Source organism: Uloborus diversus, chromosome 9, assembly GCF_026930045.1.
Source record: "Uloborus diversus isolate 005 chromosome 9, Udiv.v.3.1, whole genome shotgun sequence".
NCBI lineage: Eukaryota > Metazoa > Arthropoda > Arachnida > Araneae > Uloboridae > Uloborus > Uloborus diversus.
In genome coordinates this window covers 19406229-19434218 of record NC_072739.1, presented here as the reverse complement: position 1 = coordinate 19434218, position 27990 = coordinate 19406229, and the positions used below count along the sequence as shown (strand labels likewise).

General features: G+C 33.7%; 1 protein-coding gene across 1 annotated transcript in view; it reads left to right on the top strand.

The window, feature by feature from the left end:
• The window catches only part of LOC129229611 (uncharacterized), a 136112-nt gene that overhangs the window by 42574 nt on the left and 65548 nt on the right, over nt 1-27990 (top strand). The window contains exons 4-9 of the mRNA XM_054863953.1: nt 2784-3680; nt 7645-7956; nt 14971-15127; nt 18643-18822; nt 19874-20059; nt 24261-24419. Coding sequence (XP_054719928.1) covers nt 2784-3680; nt 7645-7956; nt 14971-15127; nt 18643-18822; nt 19874-20059; nt 24261-24419 — 1891 coding nt within the window. The remainder of the gene's footprint in view (nt 1-2783; nt 3681-7644; nt 7957-14970; nt 15128-18642; nt 18823-19873; nt 20060-24260; nt 24420-27990) is intronic.

Here is a 27990-nt window from a genome sequence, read left to right as displayed (position 1 = left end):
CCCTTCTGCATTTTACAGCTTACTTGTGAAAAAAAAGGGGGACTTTTGAGATAAACTCCTTTGAAAACAAAGTGCAAAATTTAAGGATTATTTACCGCCGTGCTTTATCAAGCTAGAGTCTAACATTACTGAATTTAAAAAGGATGCGTAAAAATAAAAAATAAAAAAACAAAGTCAGTGCTTCCTTTTGTTATTTACTACGACTTTCTAATTTCATGTTAGATTATTAAACAGTTTGTAATAGATTGTTAATTTTTAACCGATAACTAACACGTTTTAAGGAAAATAAAAAGTTTTTGTTGGGGGTGCGCAAAGTTAAGGATGCACAAAAAGAGATAAGTGGATTTAAAACTTAGAGCAGGAATTAAAATGGAGGGAGCGAGTCCAATTATCGACTTAGCAAAAAACTGACCCAAGGACGCCAAGTCACGTGACTCAACAACGACGAATAATGGTTGGCACATTTTGTGTGAAACAAGCGAAAGAAACCGATTTCTTCCAATGTTTTGCTTTAAAATTTATCACGTGACTTGGGGTCTGGGTTTCATGAACGAAAGTCTTCACTCCCTCCATTTTATCTTTTCTCAATGATTTAAAAAGGTAGAGAACCCTAGGTATTAATAAATGATCATTTAAATGAGCATAAATTCTATTGCGTTTATGCATGGCGTATGTGCGTGTTTTGAGGATTTTTTTTTTTGAATATCAGCTTTAAAAATGTAGGTTTTTTATTTATTTATTATAATTTGCAAAGACCCAAAAATCTGGATGTTTTGAAAAAAAAAACTTCTACTTAAAAAATACATGGCAAAAAAAAAAATCTTTTCAGCTTAAAGCATACCAAATATTTGAGTGATTTCAATCATGATTTAAATCAATTTGTGGAGAAAAAATGTTTCTTTTAAATCTTTTTTTTTTTTAATTTTTTAACCCTCGACCGTGCTTGTAAAATATCTTTAACTCACTAATTCTGCATTTTCCTTTTTTTTTTTTTTTCTTAGTCAGTAATACAACGTTTCCTGTTTACTTTTTATTTTGCCCCAAGGGTTTCTACTCCCTTTCTCATATCTGCAGGGGCTAAATGAATGTTTTAAACATTCTATTTTGTTCATTGTTTAGCTAAGAAATCAATTAAGGATGAAAACGGCTCCGAAACCATCATTTATGTTCAAAACCTTTGATAAATAAACAATAATATTTATAGCATTTGCAATTATCATTTCTGAAGAGCTATATTTTTAAAATCTTTGTTTTAAAATTTGTAAGGTAAATCAGTATGTGATGTCCCAATTCTGCTATATTTCCGGAAGTTTTCTACCTGAAGCAAAATACTTTAGAACGGTTATTTATTTTGCATGCCTAATAAAAAAAATCATATCTATAATATAAACTGGATATTTCCAGCTTCATACATCAAGGAAACTTGAAAGTTTTTCTAAAATCTGTAAACACGATAAATTTCTGTAAAATCTAAAATTTTTCTAAAATCTGTAACACTGTAAACACGATTCAGAAACGTTCCTGAAAAATAATGGGCTGCTGATGTGCCCTATTTCTTCCAGTAACATATCTTACAAAAACCAGGAACATCTTCCGCTACAATTCAGTGACCTTACTGAAATTATCCCGGAGGCTTCTTAAAATATTCAGAACACCCCTTCTATAACAGCTTGGCACCTTATTACGTTTCGAGGAGAGCTCCAAAGGCGGTATTGCAAACCTGGCCAAAGCTCATACAGAACTGCAAGTAAACATCAAGAATTTTACCCTTTGGACGCCTCATCTGTCTGGACGGGCCAAAAGCGATTAGAAGCGAATACACTTTTTAAATACGCTCAGTTAATCTTTAAACTGAGAGCTAAAAATATTTTTTACAACAGTCAGAAGTCTGCATTCGTATGACTTGTAGCAATTCAGGAAACTTTTTGTCAAGGGTCATTGATTTTTCCAGGAAGTCTATAAAAACCAAAGAAATCCCGATACGTTACACGGAAATACTCAGTAACGTTTCGGAACTTTTTTACAGTGTATCTGACTTTAGTTGGAAAAAAAATTGGGTTTTTTTCTCCTTTTTTTACCTTAAATTATTTACATCTCATTTAAAACCACGCAATTTATTAATTTTACCTTTTTTTTTTGTATTTATTGTGTAATACTATGCCATCTGTATTAAGTTTGATTTGTTATTCATATGCCTTTTGCCTTAAAATTTGCTTCGTATTATAATTATTATAACGACCTTTGGTGCAGTTATATTTGACATATTTTTTTCTTCTTTCTAATGGGGCTGCGCGTGATGGCTGCTAACCATTCGCAGACCTCGTGCAATCCCCGGATATGGCATCCAGTCTATAATGGGCCACCATTTAGTCGCCGATGTCTAGGACACAAATAATTTTGATTCCCAGTTTTCACCAGATGGAGGCACTTAGGTTCAATTCGATGCGAAACTAGGGGTTGGAATTTTGCCGAGAGCATTCAAAGACAAACGATTATGCAAAGGATTTTTTTACATGCCGCATAATCATATGACATGAGCGCTGATGATTTTTTCATGCATTTAAAATATGTTTTTTTGTATTTTTAAAATTTTGAGTTTCAAGTTTAGTTATGCTTATTAATTTAATTTAAGTAAACGCTGTATTTTTTCAAATCAATTAAAAAAATTAATAAATAAATAGCAAACAATAACTGAAAAAAAAAGGTTAGTTTTTAGTTTTCTTTTTAGTATTGTGTAGCTTTTTTTTTCTATAATTGCGATAATATTGTATGTTTTTCTGCAGGAGCTCGTTTGCTTCATCAGCTCAGGTATTTTACAAAATGATATCCGTCGACAGTGATAATGGCGAACCAGATTCTCGCATTCCAGACGTTGATGAGAATCGCAACGACACTTCAGAAGGCAAAACACCACCTTTAGAATCCGCATCCAACCTCCCAAGTCGATCAAAATCGAACGTCCTCTCATCCGAAAAGAACAACGACTGTTCCGATTCCGATTTAGAAACTTTCAAGACCGTCCCAGAACCAAAGAGTTCAAGTGATTGGGAGAAATCAAACCCCACTCGGTGCAAAAAGGCTTTGACATCAACGCCTATCACTGGTCAAGACGACAAACTCTCGAACAGAAGTATTAATCTGAAGCGAAAAAGAGATTCTGACTCTTCAGATGTGTGGCAGACACCAAATAGAAACTCGACTCGGGTACGTTCGTGGTTGAAGAGGTGTTCCGATACTTCTGTGAGACGGTCGCTTTTTGGTCGACGTACACCAGATGACGTCACGTGCAGACAAAGGACAAGTGCTTTCAGGCAGTGTCTCAATACGTCATCTTGTGACGCCAGTGCAGAATGCACGTCCTCCAGTGCTGACGAAGGCAATGCCTTCTCGTCGTCTTCGTCGTATTTTGACGATGAGTTCTCCCAACAGAAGAGTCGTCTGGACTCAACATGTGGTTCTATAGAGACTGTTCTGGAACAAAGGCGCCGGGCGGACACTGAACGTTCGTCAACCTGTTGTGGTCGAGCCGACACGGAATGTAACTTGTTGCCATCGCCGCCATTTGCGACACCACTAAGACGACTGAGTTACAAGAACACCAAACTCAAAGCGCTGTCTGATGGCGAAATACGAAAGTGCCAAACTTTCTGTGATCAGGAAAAGACGGAACCGGGAACGAAGTAAGATTTCTATATTCTAAAAATCAAAATATATCGTTCAAGTGCATTCTGTCATATTTGCTCCCAAAAATGACCATTTATATATCACTTCTTTTTCCTCAAGTAAGAAAACTCGAGTTAGATTTTGAGATATATTTTTTATGAAGCTTTTATTATACTTTTCTGTCGTTTGTAAGATCGTTAGTAGAAGAAGCTTTGTAATCGATGCAAAAAACCAGAATGAATATTAAGAATTATAAAATTAATTATTCAAAAAGAAAACATTAACATCAAGGTTGAACCTGAACAAGAACATAAAATTGAGGATAATGAACCCTTGAAGTGATGCAAACTTTGAAAATAATCCCAGGTTTCGAGTCCTTCCTCGATTGAAGTCATGATTAACCCTCCTCGTGGCAATCTCAAGTATACTTGAGCTGGTCTTTGGAGTTGAACACTTAGTGGATGTCGTCCCATCGCTAAGAGGGTTAAAAGCATTTTCAAAAGCTTTTTTTATTTCACCATACACTTTTTTTAAGCAATATGTTGCAGTCTCCTAACTGCGTCAAGCAGTTATTTTTCATAGCGTTTGTAATTTTTTTTTCTTTTACCAAAAGTATTCTGATCAGGAGCACAATGAAGAAATGTCTAGGTTACCCTAACCCCCAGAATCTCTGATTTTGACCTACGTTGCTAATCCAAGTATCTTACGACAGGATACAGATTAAATGACTTGTGATCCAATGCCCAGGAGAAAATGTTTGCCTGTTGTGTCCCCCCCCCTCTACGTTCCCCAGAAAAAAACAATGAATACGCTAATGACTAATATCAGGAGTATACTTGCATGGTAATACGTGCTGCATCACCCGGCTTTGCACGATCCACCTCGAAAATAAAAGTTATGTCAAGTGACGCGTGTTCAAGAATCAGGCTTGAACAAAAAAAAAAAAAAAAGAGAAGAAAAACAGTAGAATTTTGCGGCAGATTTTGGTAAAATAACCAAAAAGTAACCATTTTAAATCCCCTGATTACAGGAGAAGCCTTTAAAACAAACCCCAGAATTTTATTTGTTCATATTCGAGACAAAAAATGGCAACAGATCTTTCGTCTCAATGATTTTCTTCACGCTACAAATTGTAATAAAAGCATTGTTGCGGAAAGTTGAGATGTAGCACTGAATAATAATTTGAATGGAGGAAAGCCTTCGAAAAATAGGGATTTTATGTCAATCTAAGTGTCATAATTAATAGTTTTTAATTGATATCCCCGCTAATTATTATCGGAGGATTATGTTAAATAGCCAAACATAAAGACGGGAAGATTACGAATCCATCAATACCTGGTTCGATGGTCAGTTCACTGTCGTTTGGGAGAAGAAATTTGGACATAGATACATAGGTACATACATAGATACATACTTTCAGTTTTTAAGTATATAAGATTACTGGTATATACAGTTATTTACTGTAGCGGCACCTAAAAACAATCAAAATATCAGCAAAGATGAAGATCGTTAAATTTTTCTGGTCACCAATGGCGAGTAGAAACAAATTTATTTGCCGTCACTCCTTTGTTTCAAGTCAGCACTTTTTTGTGAGCCAAACATAAAGTAACTAAACAGCAAATCAGTTTTTAAAATGCTACTAAAACATGAAAATTATCAATTAAAAAAGAGTTTTTTATCGCTAATTAGTGTCATTAATGCAAATTGATAACACAGGTGGGGTTGTTGTAGTGATGTCCGGAGTAGCTAATGATACTAATATTTTTAGTCGCCTCGTGGCGACTGCTAAACTTGACCTTTGAATACCAGCTAAAAGGTTCAAGAAGTAAACTGTATTCTCAAAATAGTTTTCCATCTTTTATGTCACCATCTGCACAAAACAGAGACATTAAATTTTAATGCTAAACTTCTTTTCGATTTGGTAACTACATTTTCCGGGTTATCATTTTGATTTTTTTTTTACTTTCTTTACACTACCACATCGCCATGGGAACTTACATTAAAAAAAATCATATTGATAAAATTTTCCACAGAGCAAAGTATGAAATCACCACATTCCATATATTGATTGCCACTTAGCTCTGGTCATAAAATATTCCCAACAATGACTGGCGCCGTAATAACTTTTTGCTTCCAGCAATGGTCTAAAAAATACGGAAAACGCCCATTCCGTTGCCGTCATAAAATATGCTTCCGTCCTTTCCAGGCCCAAGTCGGACACAAGTTCTTGCAACTTTCGTGAGACGAACTTGGCTAATCTATTTTAATGGATATCCTACTAGAAGATCAATATTGCGGGGTATTAAATGTCATTGACCCGGCTTTTCTTTTTCTGGACAAACATATTGATAATGACAGAAAATACATGAGTAATATGCTGCGTTGTTTGCTACTCCATGATTTGTTATACTCTGCCAATGCAAAGAAAAGGATTTATTGTTAATGATCTGTTGGTTTTAGTGGCATTACAAGACGCTAATTCCTTTGTTAACTGCCTTTGTCTGATGTAATCCTCGTGCGATGGAAGGAGGTTTATCTAAAGTTATATCTATACTGTAACCTTTGTAACTGAGTGTTTTATTGTGATAAGGAATTCTTTTTAGTTTTAGGTAGTGAAATATTATTCATTTTGGATTTTTAATGCAGTAACTATTCCCTGCTCTTAAAACTTGTTACAAACGTAACTTTGTGGATGGAATTTGAGTTGGGGTTTTGTAGGTAGTATTTTTAATTTGTTGGTTACAAGTTATAATTCATTTTTTAAAAACTATAAATGCTTTTACTATTTCTAGTTTTTGGCTTCTCAATAAATGTTATGTGTTAATAACATTTACACTTATGAGTTTTGTTACTTAAACGTTTGAAACATACAACAGTATCATTTATTTTTCTTCGAGTCTAATATGCTAACAACCTTCATGGTATTTAAATTAATTCCAAACCAAAAACATAGCAGTATGGATGAAACTTGGTCAGAGTATGTAATGGAATTATTTTTGGTTTGATATAATGTGCTGTTATTAGATTTTTTTTATTCGTATGATGTATGTGAATGTCGTATGTAATCTCTATGTGATTACGTATGACACATTGCTCACCTAACTTTTTAAAGTGAGAGTTTCACTTCTGGAAAGCGTCTATTTAAAACAGTGTTAATCATTTTAATTAACTTTTTCATGTTCTTTAAGTTAGTTACAAACATGGAAATTTGGGCGAAATTCCAGCTGTGTTCATACAGACGGCCTCCTACTAATTTATTTTATTTCCTTTTCGATATTGAGAGTTAAGCTGCTTGTGCTTGTAGATTTTGGAACACATAATATCATGCAGTAACATTTGTGGCGAAAAAAGCAGGAAAATGTAGAAATATCCTCTTAGTTTTGTCTCGCATTAGGGTCTCCATGTTCTTTCTATCTAACAAAGCAAAAATATTGTAATGTGTAACTGAAAAATGTGTTTCGTTAAAAATTAAAAATATCAGCCCTTTTTAGAACATATTTTATTTTCAACTTTTCCCACCGTGATTCTGAAGTCACATCAAATTTCATCATTATGTTTCCCTATAGGGGCATTACACTCCATTGTTAACTAGTTTGACTAGAGTGGTGCAATATGGTGGCTTTACATTTAGGTTGATTGTTCTGACACAAGTTAAAATTTCAGTCACAAATCTATTTTGAAAAAAAAAAAAAAAAGATTAATATTTACAATTCACGTTAAATACATTTTTATTCATAAAAGTTTTTTTATTTTCAGCAGAAAATAATAATTTGGGTAATAGACTGTAAAGAGTATTTTAAAGTTCACAGTAAACAGTTTGCCAATTGATCCAACAAAAATTAATTTTTTTGTCAATGTTTTGGGGTGATTAAAAATCTTTTGAACTACACAAATGTCTTTTCAAATCAATTTTTAAATACATTCCTTTATATCATAAGAGTTTAAAACTAACGAAATGCTCCTTAAATTTTCTGTTTTTAGAACACCCCACTCGAAATCACAAGATCATCCCTCCATTTCATCATCAAGCCTCAAGCCGCGTCATTGCTCCAGCCTTCCATGCATTCTTCGAACACATCATTCCGAGAGTTCCACTGACGACTGTGCCCGGACGTCAGCACTCTTCCTTACTCCACATTCCTACGTAAAAACTTCGGACGATATTTTTGAAGACGACGTTTTAAATACCAGCGGAGTGGCGTCAAACGTTTCTAATCGCAATCATTCTGGTTCCTCAGACGTCGGTAGACGAAGAAGACGACGAAGCAGAAAGAAATCAACAAGTTCGAACAGGTAATATTACCAATTATGTTATAACTAGAAAATCGTCTGTCGAGATATGACGGTTGAAAATTGTTTGAACGAAGCAATTACCTGTTTGGTGATATTTTGATAGTTGAAATTTTTTAACCCTAACTCCAGTGAATGAATCCTAAACTCCCATCAAGGTATGACGGGTGAAAATTGCTTCCACATTTGAACGAAGCCATTGCCTGTTAGGTGATATTTTGATAGTTGAAATTGTAACCCTAACTTCTGGAGATTAACCCTAAACTCCAGTAGGTAGCGTTCATTGTTGACCATTTTTACGTTTCTTCATTCTCCTACAGTCTTACCAGTAAAACATTTAAGTTACCGTATCGAGTTCAGCTTCGTCAAAATAAAGCCTCTCCCTGCATGTCAAACATTACTAAAACATGTTATCAAATTATCATGCCGTGAAGCGAGTTTCATTGTTGATGACGTCAGGAGCGTGTCTTGATCATTGGCTGTTATATATATGAAGATGACTTTGTTAGTAATTAAACTGAAGTGAAGAAGGGTCACAGAATCTCAAGTACACATTGGAGACATGTTTGAACACTTATTCAGAAAATGTGTTCCAGTAACTGCAGTATGCTCTTAAATGTAATCCGAATGTGTCCCGTCAAAAAGAAAGTGTACTAATATGTGCTTTGAATGTGCCCCATTCAGGATATTTGTTAAATTTGAACTTCTGAGCTCATTTGAGAGCAGTTTCAGAACTTATTGGAGGCACATTTGAGGGTAGATTAGGAACACAGTTGGTCACACTTGTGAAGTCCTCGCTTTCATTCCTCCAAATATTATTCTCACAACTTTTTCTCCAACAATCCTCAAGAAGTCTACAACAAGAAGAGGACATTTAAAAAGGCCCTCTTTTATCGTAACAGACAAGCTGGAGTTTGACTAGGTTGACACCTTGAGAATTTGACGCCCTGCAACACTGTTCATAAGCCATTTGAATTTCGTGAATTCAGGGGGTGTTTGTGATCCGAAATTTCAGACAATTCCGAAAATTTTGGGCTGACAACACGTTCTAAAATTGAGAAATAGAAAAAAAGGGCTTTTTTTCAATTATTTCAATGATTTTTTATGCATATTTGAAGAGTTTTTACGTGGGGGATGGAGGAGTCGAGCTTCCTTATAGTTTCCGAAAATTTCACACTGTCTTCAGAAAATGTTACTTGAGTTCGCTTGCACCCCTGGAGCATTCTTCAATATGTGTCTTAATTGTTCAAGCAAGCACCGTTCGTTATTGAATTGTTTCCCTTTCTTCAGGAGATTCGGTTTTGACTTCTAAATTAGTGATCGCTGATGTGTCCTTGTGTTTTTTTCTTGTCTTTGTTTTGTTGTTTTACGTTTTTCATATCTCAAAATTGTTTCTCAGTTAATTCTTTCTGCTTGTCATTCAAAGTTTAAAATTTCGTTTATGGATTTATTCCGGCAAATTTCTCAAAATTCGAGAAGTTATATGTCCTTTGCTCCCTAACAAAACTCACTTTTCTGACACCTTTTTCTAATTCTTAACAATCGTTTGGCCTAGCATAGCCAATTCTTGCGCCAAAAAAACCCATTGAATGCAACCAACCAAATCATTATCTTATAATAAAAATAAATAATGAGCAGGGGGTTTGTTAATTTGTTAATTTTTTTGTTTTTCTAAAGAAATAAACTGATTTATTCAAAAACTGTGTAATTATGAACCTATTTTGGCACAGCGAGATGCATAAAGATATTCTCAAAAAAAAAAAAAAAAAAACAATTCATGTTGCAATTTTTTTCGTTTTGTAAAAAATTCACTTTCTATTTTTCAACTCACCTTGACCTAATCTGCAGCTTCTAATATTCGTATCACGATGTATGAATGGAAGGAATTGCATATCCTTTTCATTCTCATTACTGATGCATTTGAATCAGTCAAACATAAAGCGAAACTTAGGTTCATTTTTGAAAAAAATGTTAGCAGGCTGTCGCAATGGCCACTTTTCCTATTGTGATTTCTTGAGTCTTACATTGAATGTAGATTTTAACTCAAATTTCTAGAGCAAGCTCTAGCTGTGGATCTTAAAAATAATACTGTTGTGAAACTTTATGTAAGGTTGTAGTTTCGGGCTGAGTTCTGTTTTCTAAATTTATGGAAATATTCGGTGTGAGAAAACAGAATGCTGCATAAATTCGGTCTTACATTGTTGCACAAAACAGCAAAAAACGTGTCGCTGAATGTTGAGTTTATCAGTCTCTAAAATGTATCTGCATCCACTGTCAAAGTGAAGCTGTACTCTGAGCGTTATTTAATGGATGATTAAATAATAAAAAAAACTTTTTGCTAACGGACTCTCAAAAAAAAAAAAAAAAAAAAAAACAGACGAAACAGCTTAGAAAATTTTTCATTGGACCTGTATTGAATCATTCTTATAATTACGGTACTTTATATTTTAGATGAGAGATCGACAGAATTGATTTCAAACCATTTTTAAAAAATAGCTATACTAAATGTCTACTATTTGCTTTAAAGCTCCCATAAAAAAGCTAAGACTGACCTTTTATGGCGCAACAAAAATTCGACAACCGTGAATGGCAACTACTCTATAAAAAAAGCGTCCTCCTAAACATGTTTTCCAACTACAGCCCTGCAATATTCCGGACTTGCACAGTAACATACACCGGGTGATCAGAAAATGAGTATACATTTAAAAAAAATAATAACACACGAAATAATGTATGTAGATAGTTAAAAAATGACACACATGCTTGAAATGAAGTGGGGTTTACTGTTAACCACGGAAAAATATATATATATACGCAGGATTTTTATGCAGGATGACGCTCCACCCCATGCTGATAGACATATGAAAAATCTCTTGCGTTCGTCATTTGTGGACGAACGGGTGCTAAGCCACCCCTTTCATCATATTTGGCCTCTTAGGTCTCCAGATTACACTCCATGTGATTGTTGGTTATGGAGATACTAGAAGTCAATAGTCTACCGAGATCAAAAGGCATCAATAGGGATGCTAAATGCATCCAACGGCGATGCCTTAATTTTTTTTTTTTTTTTTTTGTGCTCACAATAAATCTCCATGTCATTTCAAGCATATGTATCAATGGAGTCGTTTCCAAAATTTTAAAAGTATTTTTTTCTAAAGGAGCATTCTTGAAAACATATGATCTGACCATTTTTAAAATAATTTGACAAAGTTCAATATCTTTTTTTAAATATTTTAATCGCTGCGCAGATTCAATTTCATTTTTTACGCTTCTGCACAAGACATCACAAGTGATGAAATGCCATTATCGCAGAGCGCAATATTCAATTCGCATCTTTACTCACATGTGTTGGCAACGATATGGTTGATAGCAAGTGTAGAGAGCAATATTTAATTCGCTTCTGAGTCATCATAAACTGGATAAGCGGTAGACAGCAAGCGTAAGCATTAAGGGCGCCAGTGGATTACGCACCAAATGTTACCACTTTTGCCATCATTAAGACCACGCCTTGTTTGAAAAATTGGACATTTAAAAAAAAACTGATTAGTACCTAAACATTTTGAAAATAAAAAAAATTTCTCGCTCCATGTTTTTTTTTTTTTTTTTTTGCTCATTTTATCAATTTTAGTTACTAAAAGTAATACTTTTGACTGATGGAAACAACCCCATTGTTATTTATCAACATGCATTATTGTGTTTATTATTAATTTTTCTAATGTATACTCATTTTCTCATGACCTGGTATATTAAACCCGGAAATGGGTGTTTGAATGATTTTACAAACTGAAGTCCTTATCAATGCTCTGTAGAAAAATATACTTCTTGTTCAACCAGACTCACTTTCAACTAAGTCGGAAATGCATGATATATTTATAGAAAACCGCAATCTAAAAAGTTATTTATGTCTCGGAATTTCGCGGAATTGAACAAATAATACCAAATAAAATACTGGATCGTATTTTTTTTTTTTTTTTTCATTTTTATATGAAAATCGTAATGTTAGGAAATAAGGCAAAACAAAGGATTTTATCAACTTCAGTGACTAAAAGTAATACTTTTGACTGATGGAAACAATCCCATTGTTATTTATCAACATGCATTATTCCGTATATTGTTAATTATTCTGATGTATACTCATTTTCTCATGACCTGGTATATTAAACCCGGAAATGGGGTGTTTGAATGATTTTACAAACTGAAGTCCTTATCAATGCTCTGTCGAAAAATATACTTCTTGTTCAACCAGACTCACTTTCAACTAAGTCGGAAATGCATGATATATTTATAGAAAACCGCAATCTAAAAAGTTATTTATGTCTCGGAATTTCGCGGAATTGAACAAATAATACCAAATAAAATACTGGATCGTATTTTTTTTTTTTTTTTTTTTTCATTTTTATATGAAAATCGTAATGTTAGGAAATAAGGCAAAACAAAGGATTTTATCAACTTCAGTGACTAAAAGTAATACTTTTGACTGATGGAAACAATCCCATTGTTATTTATCAACATGCATTATTCCGTATACTGTTAATTTTTCTGATGTATACTCATTTTCTCATGACCTGGTATATTAAACCCGGAAATGGGGTGTTTGAATGATTTTACAAACTGAAGTCCTTATCAATGCTCTGTCGAAAAATATACTTCTTGTTCAACCAGACTCACTTTCAACTAAGTCGGAAATGCATGATATATTTATAGAAAACCGCAATCTAAAAAGTTATTTATGTCTCGGAATTTCGCGGAATTGAACAAATAATACCAAATAAAATACTGGATCGTATTTTTTTTTTTTTCATTTTTATATGAAAATCGTAATGTTAGGAAATAAGGCAAAACAAAGGATTTTATCAACTTCAGTGACTAAAAGTAATACTTTTGACTGATGGAAACAATCCCATTGTATTTATCAACATGCATTATTCCGTATATTGTTAATTTTTCTGATGTATACTCATTTTCTCATGACCTGGTATATTAAACCCGGAAATGGGGTGTTTGAATGATTTTACAAACTGAAGTCCTTATCAATGCTCTGTCGAAAAATATACTTCTTGTTCAACCAGACTTACTTTCAACTAAGTCGGAAATGCATGATATATTTATAGAAAACCGCAATCTAAAAAGTTATTTATGTCTCGGAATTTCGCGGAATTGAACAAATAATACCAAATAAAATACTGGATCGTATTTTTTTTTTTTTTTTTTTTTTTTCCATTTTTATATGAAAATCGTAATGTTAGGAAATAAGGCAAAGCAAAGGATTTTATCAACTTCAGTGACTAAAAGTAATACTTTTGACTGATGGAAACAATCCCATTGTTATTTATCAACATGCATTATTCCGTATATTGTTAATTTTTCTGATGTATACTCATTTTCTCATGACCTGGTATATTAAACCCGGAAATGGGGTGTTTGAATGATTTTACAAACTGAAGTCCTTATCAATGCTCTGTCGAAAAATATACTTCTTGTTCAACCAGATCCACTTTCAACTAAGTCTGAAATTCATGATATATTTTTAGAAAACCGCAATCTAAAAAGTTATTTATGTGTCAGAATTCCGCAGAATTGAACCAAAAATACCAAATTAAATACTGGATTGTATTTTTTCCATTTTTATATGAAAATCGTAATCTCAGGAAATAAGGCAAAACAAAAGGATTTCTAATAGCAATCGATCAGAATGCTCCACATTTTGATATAATATAACCAACAACAATTGACTTCCAGTTTGTTTTATTGCTTTCATTGTTTATACATGAATTTCCGCGACCTGCATATTCATTCGACGAGGTTTTCGAAAAGTTTTGATGTAGCAGTGTGTCAAGTTAAATACCCTACGTATTATTCTTTGAGGAAGTGTATTTCAAACATTCTCCAGATAATTCTTTCTTTTTGGAAACGAACTCTTTTTTAGGAAGCATTTTTGATCTGGTAAAATGTTTACTTTTAAATGTACGAAAATTCATTTTCAAACCGATGTTTAATGAACACAAAACATTGATATATCTGTGTCTGAAAATTTAATGTATTAAGTCCCTTTTAAGAAAATTGTTTGTTTTCTCCAAGCAAAATTTTGTCTTGTAAATTTCTTGTTATTTTCCTCGAAGAACTAAAATTTGGATATGATTGCTTTAGAAGCAAAACTTGTACATTGCTTGAAAATCTTTGTTTATTTATCAACTAAAGTTATTGTTTTCTTCGAGCAATATTTCATCCTCCCCCCCCCAGCGGTAACAAAAGGGACACATTACAAAAAAAGAGAGAGAGAGAATCAAGATTTTTTTCAATGCAATATTACTTTTAACTGATTTATTCTCAACTAGTGGCACCCGCACGGCATTGTCCGTAGAAGAAAATTAAAAGGTCATTTGGTTCGCCTGTATATTTACAAATAATGAATGATGAATTTCTCACCAATTTGCTATGTTCATTTTCTCGCCCATGGTCGCATATGGTAGTTTGCTCGTCCATGTTATGTTAATCTGCTATTCCACGTTATGGTAATTTGTTCGTCCATGTTATGTTAATCTGCTATTCCACGTTATGGTAATTTGTTCTTCCACGTTATGATAATTTGATCGGTAAAATGTTCTTAAAATTGGAATAGAAAAAGAACAAAATCGAATTTTTGAAAAATAGCTTTTAGGTGCTCACCCCTATGCTATTAATTTTGTGCCAAATTTTATGAAAATCGGCCAAACGGTCAAGGCGCTACACACGTAACAGACAGAGATCCAGACTTTCAGCTTTATTAGTAGTAAAGATAAAGAATACTGCAACTAGCACAAAACGCGTGCATTTGTAAAAAGCCCGCATCTTCTTACAAACTAAAGTCACCTTCTTAAGCTCACAATTTTACAATTGAAAAAAGCTTATTTTTATAAAGTTGTTCCTCTGTCTCTAGAAACTAACTTAAACTTTTTAGACAAGATTTATCTCCTTTTTTGAAACTTATTTGCATTTGTTTAATGAATAAAACTTTATTTTGAAATAAATTATTTTCAGATCGTCTCTCAGCGTTTTACACAGTGGTGACAGCGGACGTCACAGATATAATAAGACGACAGAATCCTGCGGCAGCAGAAGGCGCCATTTTTCTCAAAGATCTGACTTCTTTGGAGATGAGAAGCAGCAGTTAGAAATAGAAATCCCACCGTTAGAAGTAAGATAATCAGTTTCTAATTACTTTACTAATTGTATAAATATCAATTGTTACAATTTCTTTTTTTTCACACTGAACTATAAATTTAAGCATATCAATTTGTAAAATGCTGTTCCAAAAGTCTCGCAACATTATGAATAATTTTATTTACAAAATACAATTAACTTTTAATACAAATTTGCTTTTAGAAACATTATATTTTTCGGTTTACGTACCATTTTTATTTTCTTATTCCATGCTTATTGGGGATTTCAGTAGCTCTTAGTTTTTCATCATTTCAATTTTTTTCTTCCAAGATTAAATAATTTTTAATATTGATCAAAATTTTTCAACTCATTCATGGGAAGCCGTTATTGAAGCTTTCAATAATTAATTTCCTAGTATTTCTGCAAGACGAAAATCTTTCAAAAAGAGTCTAGTTTTCGGAAAACTAGGAATTATGTCTGTATCTCTGTCCTTTTTAAGATACCGAAGGAGGATTTGATCCTGTGTTGCATATGCTGCATAAATGTGCACGAACTGTGCGCAGAAGTGACCGTAAAACAGAAAATTAGGACTTATCAGTAACCCGAATGTGACAATTGAAGCAGTGAGAAACAAAGGGATGTAAGTGGCAAAATTAAAAATTTAAAGATAATCAGTACAAATGGTAGGTGAACTCCTCTCTAAACACGTTTTGCTCAAAACTTGAAAATATCTACTTACATCCCTTTGCTTCTCGCTGCCTCAATTGTTCTTGCTCCTTTCTATTAAAGTAAATATAGAAGTTGGGTTGATCAAATGTAGTTTAATATGTTTTTATATTAACAGTAAATATTTTTTTTTTTTACATTTCTACTTTTTGGCATTTTTCATAGTTGGATTTATCGGTACTCCGTGTTCTTAATAAGGGCCAATTCGTCATTTTTCATAAAACTGCTGACAAACATAACTTAAACTTAAATTTTCGCATGGAATTATTTTTTTCTTATTTTTATCAGTAATATGATGAAGTCCAAAAAGGCATCCAATTGAATCATAAATGAGCGAGATATTAAGCCCTGAACCTTACGTTGGCCTTATTTGATCGCTTACCTAATGACTACTTTATCTCAACTTCTCTAACTTATCGTTTTATTGCTCTACGTTATACAATCGCAAAAGTACACTGTTGAAACTGCAGGTTGCATATGTAACCTTTTAGTGTGAAACGTTGTAGCACCAGCGGCACCCTAGCACCCTTAAAAGTGCCGTTTGAATCTGGTTGGTATCTCTTAGGGTGCCATTTGACTCCCTCTGGTCCCCTTAAAAGTGCCATTTGGTTCCGTATGGTATCTCTTAGAGTGCTAGTTGACTCCTTCTGGTCCCCTTAAGGGTGCCATTGGGGACAAAATGGCACCCTAAAAAGGATGCAATGTCAATCAGACAGTGTTGTATACTCTTTGCAATTCTTTCATTTACAATCTTATTCGTTTTCAATTTTTCAACCAGTCTCATTCATCTTTGAAGGAACTACTAGGGGACACACATCATCCCAAATAGTTCCCCTTCCTTCTGGAGACTGTCTTTTGTCATTAATTTAGTGTTCGTTCTTATGTCCTTGTTTTCGTTTTTTTTTTTTTTTTTCCTTTTTTTTTTCTTGACGTTTTTTATGTTACTCAGAATTGTGTTTTTCGATTGAATCTTTTGGTTCGTTCTTCAAAATTTTGAACTTCTTTCATGGCTTTTGTTCGTTCATTTGGCTAAACTTTTCAAAATTTTAGAAGTTTTACATCTTTTACTTCTTTGTTAAATTTATCTTTTTAGCACTTTTTCTACTTTGTGACAATTGTTTGGCTCAGCATGGCCTATTAAATCTCTCGCGCCAAAAAAAGCTCTATACAACCAACCAATAAAAAGGATGCCACTTGTGTGCTACAACGTTTCACCCTAAAAAGGTGCCATATGCTACTTGCGGTTTTAACAATATAGTCTACGTTTGCATTTCAATTTTCATTCTTAGGACATTCTGTGAAAACACTGTAACAACTTAATGATATTTCACCGAGTCATTTTCTCCCTTATTGTTAGGCGCGCTAATCATTTCCGCAAGCGCTTGGTGCAAAATTAATAGAAACTCATCATAATTCATCCATATCACCTAACACAATAGAATTACTTGATTGAATTTTCCAACCTCTGAACTGCACCATTTCACCGCGCCCTTACAATCTTCTTTCTATTTAAGATGAACAATAGCCGTCCAATAAAGGGCAGATTTCTTTTTTTTTTTTCCAACCAACCTCTCCTTTTCAATTTCGGTTTGTTATGTGGTATGGTGTTTCTAATACCACGTCTGTTGAAGATGCGCTTCAATGGATTCGTGTTTGCAATTATTTTAAAGGGCTTCTTTAAATGCTACGCATTTATTATTCTTGCATTCCCATTCTGTATAAAAACAGGAAATGCATGTATTAAGTATTGTTCGAATAATGTACCATTAGATAATTTTTTCACATGCATTATACTTTAATTATAAGCGTTAAACATAAAAAAAGCTTTGAGAATTTAATTAAATAATAATTACAGTAAAACCCCTCTTGATTGCCATGCACACTGGAATTAATGTACCAGGCAACTGGTAAATGCTTTAAATTGCAAAACAATAAGCGATAAGACCTTTAAAGCAATGGAGTCCGGCTGCTTTCCAGATGACAATAGGTTTTAATTTCTTGCCATCCATGCCGGCTCTAAAGAAAATTGTTTAGGGTTGTCACCAGTTGTTTACACCAGAGCGGATTTCTGCCCGTTAAGGCAAGTTTTGTCCTGCAGAGCTTTATAAAACAGGTGGATTTCATCAACTTTACAAAAGTAACAAAAATTTACCAACGTTTAATTATTTTATTCCCGAAATTCAATTTTTGTTCCTGAAATAAATTGTCTGCAAAAAAAAAAGTACCAATATTAGTGACGTAATTGGCATGGGTGTCACCCGGGTCGGTAATTTGAGGCGTCACCTCCCCCCTCCCCTTACAGACGATAAAGAGAAAAAAACGGGAAATTCTTGCAATTTTCAGAAACAACTACATTTGTGTTATTAACGAAATTTTAAGTTTGCTAATGTGCAAAAAACAAATACAAGTAGGGGGTCCGGAGGTTTACCCCCCCCCCCCCGGAAAATTTTCGAATTTGTAGCATTAATAATGCATTTTAGCTTCATACTTTTCAAAAACGTGCAATTCCAATTAGGGTGTCACCAGCAGACGGGTGAAACCGGGGGTGGATCCCCCCTTTAGTGACGCCACTGCAATATAAATGACAGCAAAACTAGAGTCCGTGACCGTATTTGAGGGTGTCCGTACGAAAGAGATTCCTAATACATTAAGTTTAATGCCTTACAGCTGGAGGATTAAAAACTGTCCGCATAAGAGGAGTGTCTGTTAGGAGGGGTTTTACTGTATTGTTATTTGTAAAAATACAATTAGAAAAAAAATACCTCTCAATTTACTCAATCACTGACAACAGATTTTATTTATGATTTTTTTTTCTGTGTCTAGGACAACCTGTTGTCAGAGAAAGATCTCGAATCGGACAGTTTTCATTCCGATTTGTCACTGGAAAAGAAATTCGTCTGTCGAGATTCGTCGGCTCTGCCATCGCCCGTCGAAAGTGACGTCATACTCACCCATCTGGAAGAACAAAGTACCGTCTCTGACCAAGTCTGGGATGGGTATCAAGTAAGTAATTTGTAAAAATATGATACAGTACGTTATGTAAGATAGTGTGTCGAACGTAGCAGTTTAAAGTTAGTCCTCGGTAACTTCAACTGAGACTAGAGAATCGACATCGACGATTAGGCATCGAAAATCCACTATAATACTTCATTGATAGTTATACATAAGGTGACCTCACGTCCCGTTTTGAACGGGACAATCTCGTTTTTAGGTAACCTGTCCCGTTGTTCTCGCTCTTAGTTGCGGGCGGGACGCTGAAATGTCCCATTTTCTCAAGTGGACAGTAAAAAAGTGGTACACTAAAAAAACACTATGTAAGATAATTGTTCAAATTAACTTCAACATTAATTTAAGCCGAGAAATTTCTCTATTTGGAATATATAATTCGCTCTTTCATACTTTTTGATTCATTAATTCTTTTTTTTTATATTGAACAATGTAACCTTGTAATACATGTATGCAGCTTTCCTGTTAATTTGTGCATTAAAAAGTTGTTTCATATTCTTTTGTTGTATTATTGCCGTAATAAACTTTTTACGAAAAAAGCATCTATTTTCTGCTAATTTGCTCTCTCTGAAAAACGTTAAAAAATGTAAATGTTTTTCTTTTACGTAAAAAGAAAGAGTAAAATAACAACCCTTTCTAATTACAGTTCATCATAATCATTTGCGAAATGATCACTCACTCAGCAACCACTAAAGTAAAACTGGAGTTGTTCTCTTTGCTTCAAAGAAAAAACATCTTTGGGTTCGCTCACAAATGATGTCACGCTCTGAGGGGGGGAGGAGGGTTCATGAAATTTTGACATTTTGTGACAGGGGGGGGTAACGAGTAGTGTGACGTCACATATCTTTGTTGAAATAAAACTTTTTTTTTTTTTTTGAGCAATATGTCAATGTGATATAGTGTGACATGTGGAAGGGCCAAAAAGAAGTGTGACACTCTGTGCGCCAGGGGGTGGGGCTGATTTATTTCAAAAAGTGCAACATTTGTGGACAGCCCCTTTGTAGGAAATTGTTAATTATTTTTTTTCCTCTTTTATTTTAATTTTTAGGACATGCCGTATTTGAGTGAAGCCTACTCCGAAAGCACCATTGACGAAGATGCTGTTCGGAAATTAATTGAATTCGGAGATGACTACACTTCTGCTATTGGAAACCCCGCGCGCCATCTGGAGACGGCCGATGGAAACAATAACCGACCTGAAGCTTCTCGATCACCAAATAAAAAATCGTCCAAGGTGAGAACTGTGGTACACTTTTTCGTTTAAAGTCAGAAAAGTGAATTTGATTGTTTTAAGCTTACTTGACACGTTGGGACTTAGGAATTCGTGTGGAAAAGGAGCTTATTTACGTTTGGCGGCGACACGTTCACGTTAGAACTCTGTCGAAACGGAAAAATATCGTTGGTGTTTGTTCCTTAAGTTCTAATTTTAATTTTTGTACAACTGTTTATGGTTTTAACGGCTAGGTATTTAAATTTTAATTGGTGGGTTATTTTTCTTTTTAATAGCAGGAATGGCTCCGCGAGTTCTTCAAATTAGGGACGATTGATTTTTTTTTTATTATTATTATTTTTTTACATGGCTTTTACTACGTATACTGGTTTGCAAATGTTCATCACAAATGTTTCGGACTTCAATTCCAAAACATTTCCGGGGGAGAGCCCCGAACTTCTCTTCCATGAAGGGGTTACAGTACGACAGTACCTCAAAAGTAATCAAACGATCAACGAAAAAAAAAATATTGCTCTTTTCAAAACTAAAAATTATTTCAAACACAGGGAAAAGGTTTCATCACTTTAGTTCAAACATTTAAAAAGTTATGAGTGTATTTTGGTAATGCTCGCTATGTGATCCTATGCAAAAGAAAAACTTTAAATTCCTTTTTCTTGATAATCTTTTTTTTTTTTTTTTGCGATTTCATGTCATTAGAATCCTTAAAGATTTTTTTATATTAAATATACAGCTTTAAAGTAATACTTTTTGCAGTCAGCATAATATATTTAACAGAAATGTGCATTGGATAAGCATTTTTATAAAAATACACAAGTGTTTAGAGCATGTTATACCTACAAAAACAGTTTTGTTTAAAAAAAAAAATACGATTTTTTACATAATTAATCACAGAAAGTTTTCTAATAAATATATAAGCAAATGAATGCACAGATTTTCAGAAATGATTATTGTGATCTTTTAAGATTTTTTTTAAGCTCAAAAACAAAAAACCCTTAAGGGTTTTTAAAAAATTGAAATTTTCCTACAGTTTTTGAATTTTTAAAAAAGTTGCCAATTTTTTAAAAATTTGAAAGTAAATTATTGATTGTGAAGTAAGTGTGCACTTTATGGTTTGAAAGAAAAACAATATTTATTTAAACTAAAAAAAACTGTCTTGAAGGTACTGTGATCCCTTAACTTTAACAAAATCAAAGATCGTCTATAATGACCGAATTTCGGACTTCAGTATCAAAAAAAATTACTAATATAGAGTCCCTCAAAGCAGGGTCGGTAGCTCCATCCTTTGTATCTACCTTTGTTTAATAGTTTTAAATATATTAATTTCTTCAGCTGGCTAATTATCTTACAGACTAATTATCTTATAGGAAAAATAGTGTTACAGAAATTCATCATAGAAATATCGAAACTGCTTACCACAAACCCGAAAAGAACCTCACTAAATATTGCCAATATCGCCAAATTGAGCCTCTATCTGGCATTTAATTTTATGTGCAGTCAATTTTATAATGTTATTTGAGTTTACATTGAAATTAAGATTCTTTTGCTATAGAAAACGAACATGGTACACTTTTGGATCATCCAACTGCAACCGAAAACAAGACCTTATTAGGGTCACCGAGAGCCAAGGCCTTTCTTTGTCAGTTAGGTCGCCTGGCCTCCACCCCTAAAACTTTCCAAATTTATTCTAATCCGATTCCGAGCCGCCCCCTTGTTTCCGATAATTTTGACATGACCTCTTGTCGGCCCTGGACCTAATACAAGACCTTACATTCGAAATATCAACTCTACGGCGAAGTGCTTTTCGTTACGCGTATTTACACGTATGCATACAAAAATTACGAGAAAGCGAGGAAATTTGTTATAATGCACTCGGGGATGATCAAAATGGTTATTGTGGTAGACCATACGCCTGGATTTGTTAGAAAAGAAGCAGTCGAAATTTATTCATTTGTGATTAAAATGTAAATCAAATTTGAAATTTGAGTGAAAAATCTATTCTGGAATGCAATACTTCTTCGGCCCTCTGTGACGCTGAGGTAGAAGCTTCGCTTTGAATGCCGGAGGTCGTGGGGTCGATTCCCACCAATGCCCTTTCCTCTCTTGTGCTATAAATCTTTCTTGTGATGTCTTCTATGTTGATAAAGGAGTCTAACCTCCCGAAGCAATCGCACTTCATATTTTCATAGCAATTATTAATTATGACACGACAGCAGGGTTGCCAACCTTGGAAAAACAATTTATTTGAGGAGCATCTGTGGTGATTTTGAGGAGCATTTTGAAATTTTGCACAACAACACGGTATTCTGCATGAAATTTAATATAAAAACTAAGTCCACTTTGCCAAATATGTTATATGTTTTTGAGCTTTAAAAATCACTTTAAACATTAACATAAAAATCAAAAACGGCTTTGAACACTATGTCATGCTTGAAAGCGTTCGGCCGGGAAATGCGGAGCAAAAGAACTTTTTTGCGGAGCTGCGGAGTTTCTCTATTTTTGAGGAGAAACTCCACAAAATGCGGAGCAGTTGGCAATTCTGCACGACACAGCAACACTTCCTTTAATTCCCTTCTAGAGAATAGCAAATTGATTCAATTACTCGCAATGAATGATATCATTATTGAGCAATAAATCATTAAATGTTCATTGATAAATTATAACAATTAACGCGTCTGCATACGTAACTGACGAACAATAATTTCTTTTTACTCCAGGCTGTGGATATTTTTAAACAATGAAAAATAAACATCTATGCTTCTTTTCATTCAATATTACACTGAATAATTTATTTATTTATATTTTAATCTACGTTATGTTTCGAAAAGTATTATGTAAGCACAATGGAAAGCATTGGTAAATTTACAATTGCGTCACTAAATGTCAATCGGATTAAGTAACAGTCAAAGGACTTTTTCTTCTGAGACATTTTTGAAGGGCATGCATTGTGATAAGTTTGTCGGAAACAAAAGGTTTTGCTTATTCCGATTAATCCGTCATTTGAGTCATTCTTTAGTGGTTGTTTGACATACTCAGCTTGCATGTGGTAAGTCTTAAAGTGTTAATGTCTTCATATGCTGCTCAAGGTTTTTCGGAGCTGATCTTTTAATTTTTAATTATAATGTGAAATTTATAAATAAAACTAAAGAAAAATTTCCTCTTAAACTGTCAATATCTAGGATTCTGGCTGTTGACAATGACAAAAATCAGTGTGCAGATACATTAACTTTAAAAAATAATAAGAACCGTTGGACTATGCTTCATCACGAGCAAGCTAGACTAGATGTAAACAAAGAATTGCGCCATTTGACGATATCAATCACGTGCTTGGCTTAGACAAGAACAAATTAGTGTCAAGGCGCCGGCGAATGCAAATCCTAGTTTTTTTTTTTTTTTTTTTTTTATTATTATTATTCAAGAGAGAAAGAAACATCAAAAGTGACATATCGGCGAGTCTTCTGGAAACCTTTTTGTTTACTTCAGCCTATCTTTTCCGTGAACAGAGTGTAGCCTAAGAAACTCCTTTTAGATATTAGATGTACATTTTGTAATGAGTTTATCTGTTCGAAACGCTGCCCTCTCTAAGCTTTTTTGAAAAAAAAAAAAGCATGCAAATAAATTTTAAGTAAAATACCCGGAATGTGCCCCCCCCCCACACGCAGCCTTTTCGTCAATTTCGCATAAGTTTTTGTTTCTAATTAAAGTCATAAACATATTTTAGTTACGTTTTCCGTAACTATTACTTCGAAAAATGCAATGAAGTGAAAGTTAATTTTTAACGCGTATGAATGTCGAGGTGCATTTCAGTAATTTTTCCTTTTATTTGCAATTTATTCTCAGAAATTTCCGTTTCTTTCGCCTTTTACTGTTTTCCTTCTTTTTCTTTTTCCATTTTTTTCTTTCTTTCTTTCTTTCTTTTGTGTGTGTGTGTGTGTGCACATTTATTTAAAGTTTTGGAAAACGCACGAATTTTCAGCGGTTTTATTAATTTACCGATTGTTTTCGCTTATTTTTTTTTATTTCTTCCTTTTTTTCCATTTATTGAAAGTTTTGGAAAACGCACGAATTTTCAGCGGTTTTATTATTTTACCGATTGTTTTCATTTTTTTTTCCTTTGTACACATTTACCAAAATTTTAGGAGACGCACGAATTTTAAGCGATTTTATTATTTTACCGATTGTTTTCACATATTTTTTTTTCTTTCAGGTTCTTACATTCCCGAAGACGCAACGGTTATCCAGTCTCAATCAAGACTCTGATTCGGACTCTGAGGAACTTCACTACCTTTTGAAAGACACCAGTGAAACTTTAGAAATCGTACGAGCCACGTTGTCATCTGGCACCTATTTGACATCAGCAGAATGCGTAAGTGGTTAAAATTTGCTTATAAAGTTATTTAACTTAGTTGTTAAACTAGTCATAAAATACAGTTGATGCTCGATTTTACAAACTTATTTTCGAACACTCAAGATTTGAACAAACTGTTCGGTAGTTTCTAAAAATACTTCCACTAGAATGATGTAATTTTATTTTATTTTATTTTATTTTTACGAATTGTTTTTTACAATATTTTGAATTCATCAACTTTGTCAAATCGTAGCTATTTCCTAAAAAGTTAACCAGCAAGAACTAAACATCTGAGTGAAGAAAACAATCAATTTCACTTTTACTGAAATTCTACTTTCCTTCACCATTGTTTTGTTCATGAGATGGTCAAAATGTTCGGTGTGTTCAAAATAAAAAGTACAAGCTGGAGTGCGGTCGATTCGTCTTCGCTCATGTGTATGGTATGTGTGAAAACGGTCTGAACTAATACTCATACTACCATTATTCAGTGGCGTCACTACGGGGGTGGGGCGAGGAGGGTGGTCTGCCCAGGGTGACGCCCCCCCCCCCAGACAGGCGACAAAAATTGCAAAGTGGAATTGCAAGTGTTTGAAAAATATGAACGTTTTATATTACAAAATTTTCAAAACTACAAATTTGAAAATTTTACAACATTACTGCCGATCCTAATACAGTAGTTAAAATTTTTATTCAGCATTTAAGAACTTTTTAAACCCTCCTGAAGGTATAATCTGACTGCGCTGGTGAGTAAAGTTATATTTCGAATTAAGCTATCAGCAAAATGCTAGAAGAATATTAATGTTTTCTTTTTTCAAATCTGGAACAGATTATTTTTTTTTTTAACCCTCAAGCAAAGTAAAAAAATATATTTAAAAAAAAAATCGGAAAATTGACAATTATATTTAAAGTCAATGTATTATGGCGAGTGACTTCAATTTTTCCTTTGGAAAAGATAATTGACATTCAGTAAACTCGATTGCTTTGATAGGTAAATTTTGACCTTATAAGTACCATTTTTAAATGCAGTGGCGGTCGCTGAATCGTCCTTCCGTCGCTCGAATAATTCCTTTTGTTCTGCTCGTTGGAATGTCGTGAAATTTATTACCATTGCTGCCTTTTCGGAATCTTTTTTATGCAACAAAAAAATTAGGGGTTCCCATTCGAAAATTCAGAGTTTGTGCTCATTTTGCTTCGTATATGGTCCCTTCTCAAAATGCAATTTATGCTGTTTAAAAGAGGACTTTAATCCATGTCGGATGTCACCTTTATTTATTTTCTAGTACGAATAATTAAGAGTGTTTTGTTTTGTTTTTCCTTATAGACTGTACTACAAGCATTTTTATCTGTGGGAGCGAGGATGGGACAAAACTTATAATAACACTTCTCTAATTCGTGGAGATCTTCCCAATGTGAAACCGATCGGGGAAATCTCCAATTTATACTCGATCGCGTTTTGTTGAATTGGCATTGTTAACATACTAGGATTATCAATCGTAGCTCCTGACTAAAAGCAACAAATAATATTTGGGGGCGAGGGGAATGAACCAAAAATTTAAATTGCCTTTTGAAACTTTTTTTTCTCACCGAACAAAACCATTACTAAAACCAGGGCTTAAGTTCTGGAAAAAAAAAGTACAGGAGCTCTAAAGTTATCACATCTCATTTTAATTCGTAAATACTCCGTAAAATTTCGCCTAAATCGGAATAGAAGTGCAGGAACTGGGCTTCTGGCAACCTCTATGCAAATTAAGTTCTGACTAAAAAAAGCCCTGAAGCGCTTTCACAACGGTTTGTTTTTAATTAACAACAAAAGGTTTTTAAAAAACAGAAAAAGAAGGAATTAAAGGAGGACTTTTAAAAACAAACTTTAGCAAAAGCAAAAGATGTTTTTAAGACCTTACGAAGGCTCAATGCGAAAGTTAAATGCCGCAAAATATTTGAAAATATTTTGAAAAAGATACACTGTACTCTTGATTTGTTTTAGACAGAAGGAATTTTAAGGCTGGGGTATAAAAGTAAAAGTTGTAGATACAGAACATTTAACGATGTAATTGTTGTGGGAATTTTATGGAACAAGGTTTTGAAAGCAGGAACGTTGGAGGTTTTTTTTTCCCCCTACATCCTCATATACATAATAGACAATGATCGAGTAACGCTCCTGACGTCATCAACGGTGAAACTCGCGCCACGGCATGATAATTTGATAATATGTTTAGTTAATGTTCAAAACGCAGGGAAATGTTTTATTTAGGCGTGGCTGAACTGGATCCGGTAACTTAACTGTTTGACTGGCAAGACTCATTTTAGGAGAATGAAGAAACGAAAAAATGGTCAATAATGAACGCTACCTACTAGAGTTTAGGGTTAATCCTCTGGAGTTAGGGTTCAAATTTGAACAATTTAAATATCATCAAACAGGCAATTGTTTCGTTCAAGTTACTGGTAAAACTCATTTTGGAGGATGAAGATGAAATGAAAAAGTGGTCAACGATGAACGTCTTCCACTGGAGTTTAGGGTTAATCCACAGGAGTTACGGTTAAACTTTGTTCACAAAATTAATTTGTGTTACAAAAAGCAAAGTACTATTAAAAAATTACGAAAAGCAGTTTTTTTATTTATTTATTTTAATGCAAAAACTGCAAATTAAAATTTTTCACTACTAAAACGAAAGATAAGATGTATTTCCTTTTCATAATCAGCTACATGAAACGTTGAAACAGATGTTAAAGAGATTTATCTTTTTTTTCTTTTACCTGTTTCTTTTTCTAAGTGGAGACGCTAAGTTATAGGTAAAGAAAAGCGCTTGACATGCATGTTTGCTTTCTGATAAAGTATCAGGGGATTTTGTTTTGCAATAAAGCTATGAGATGGCGCCACCTGCTAAGTCAATAATTAATGGTTGTAAATTGCGTAATATTTTCGAATGTCATCATTAAAGCTGCACTTCCCCTCAACATGTCGCAAACATATGATCGAACGTCTTTCGCCTAAAGTGAGTCTCAGATTAGTTTTTTGTTTTGTTTTTCTAAGTAAAAAACTGATCTAAAACTTATCTAATCTAAACTAAAATTATGTGCCTCAAAAACGCTTTTACGATGTCAAAGAAAAAATTTCGAATGTATATTTTGCATGAGTCTTTTTCTGAATTAAATTTTGATTCTATTTGTGATCGAAACACATGGCAAGTAGTAGAGAATATTTTTTTCAACTGATCCAGTAGGAGGAGAGGAGGGGAGAATCAATAGACGTAAATGGTGTCATCAAAGTAGCCGATTTTATCTCTTGGCACTTTCTTCGACTTGAACACGTGGTCTAAATAAATAAGCCCTTGGATAACGCATCAGCACTTACGTCAAAGTTATTTTTGCAGCGTAATCCTGAACTTCTCTGCTAATTGTTGAATGGGTTTTGTAGTATATTTCCTCCTCCTCTTTTTTTCTTAGTGTAGAAAAAATTTGCCGCATTTTTTATTTAATATTTTAAAACTTTAACAATTAATTTTTTCTGATATCGCTGTTATTTTCCTTTTTTTGTTATACATTTTATTACTATGAAAAAAAATTTTTTTTCATGTAAAGATCACTTTTG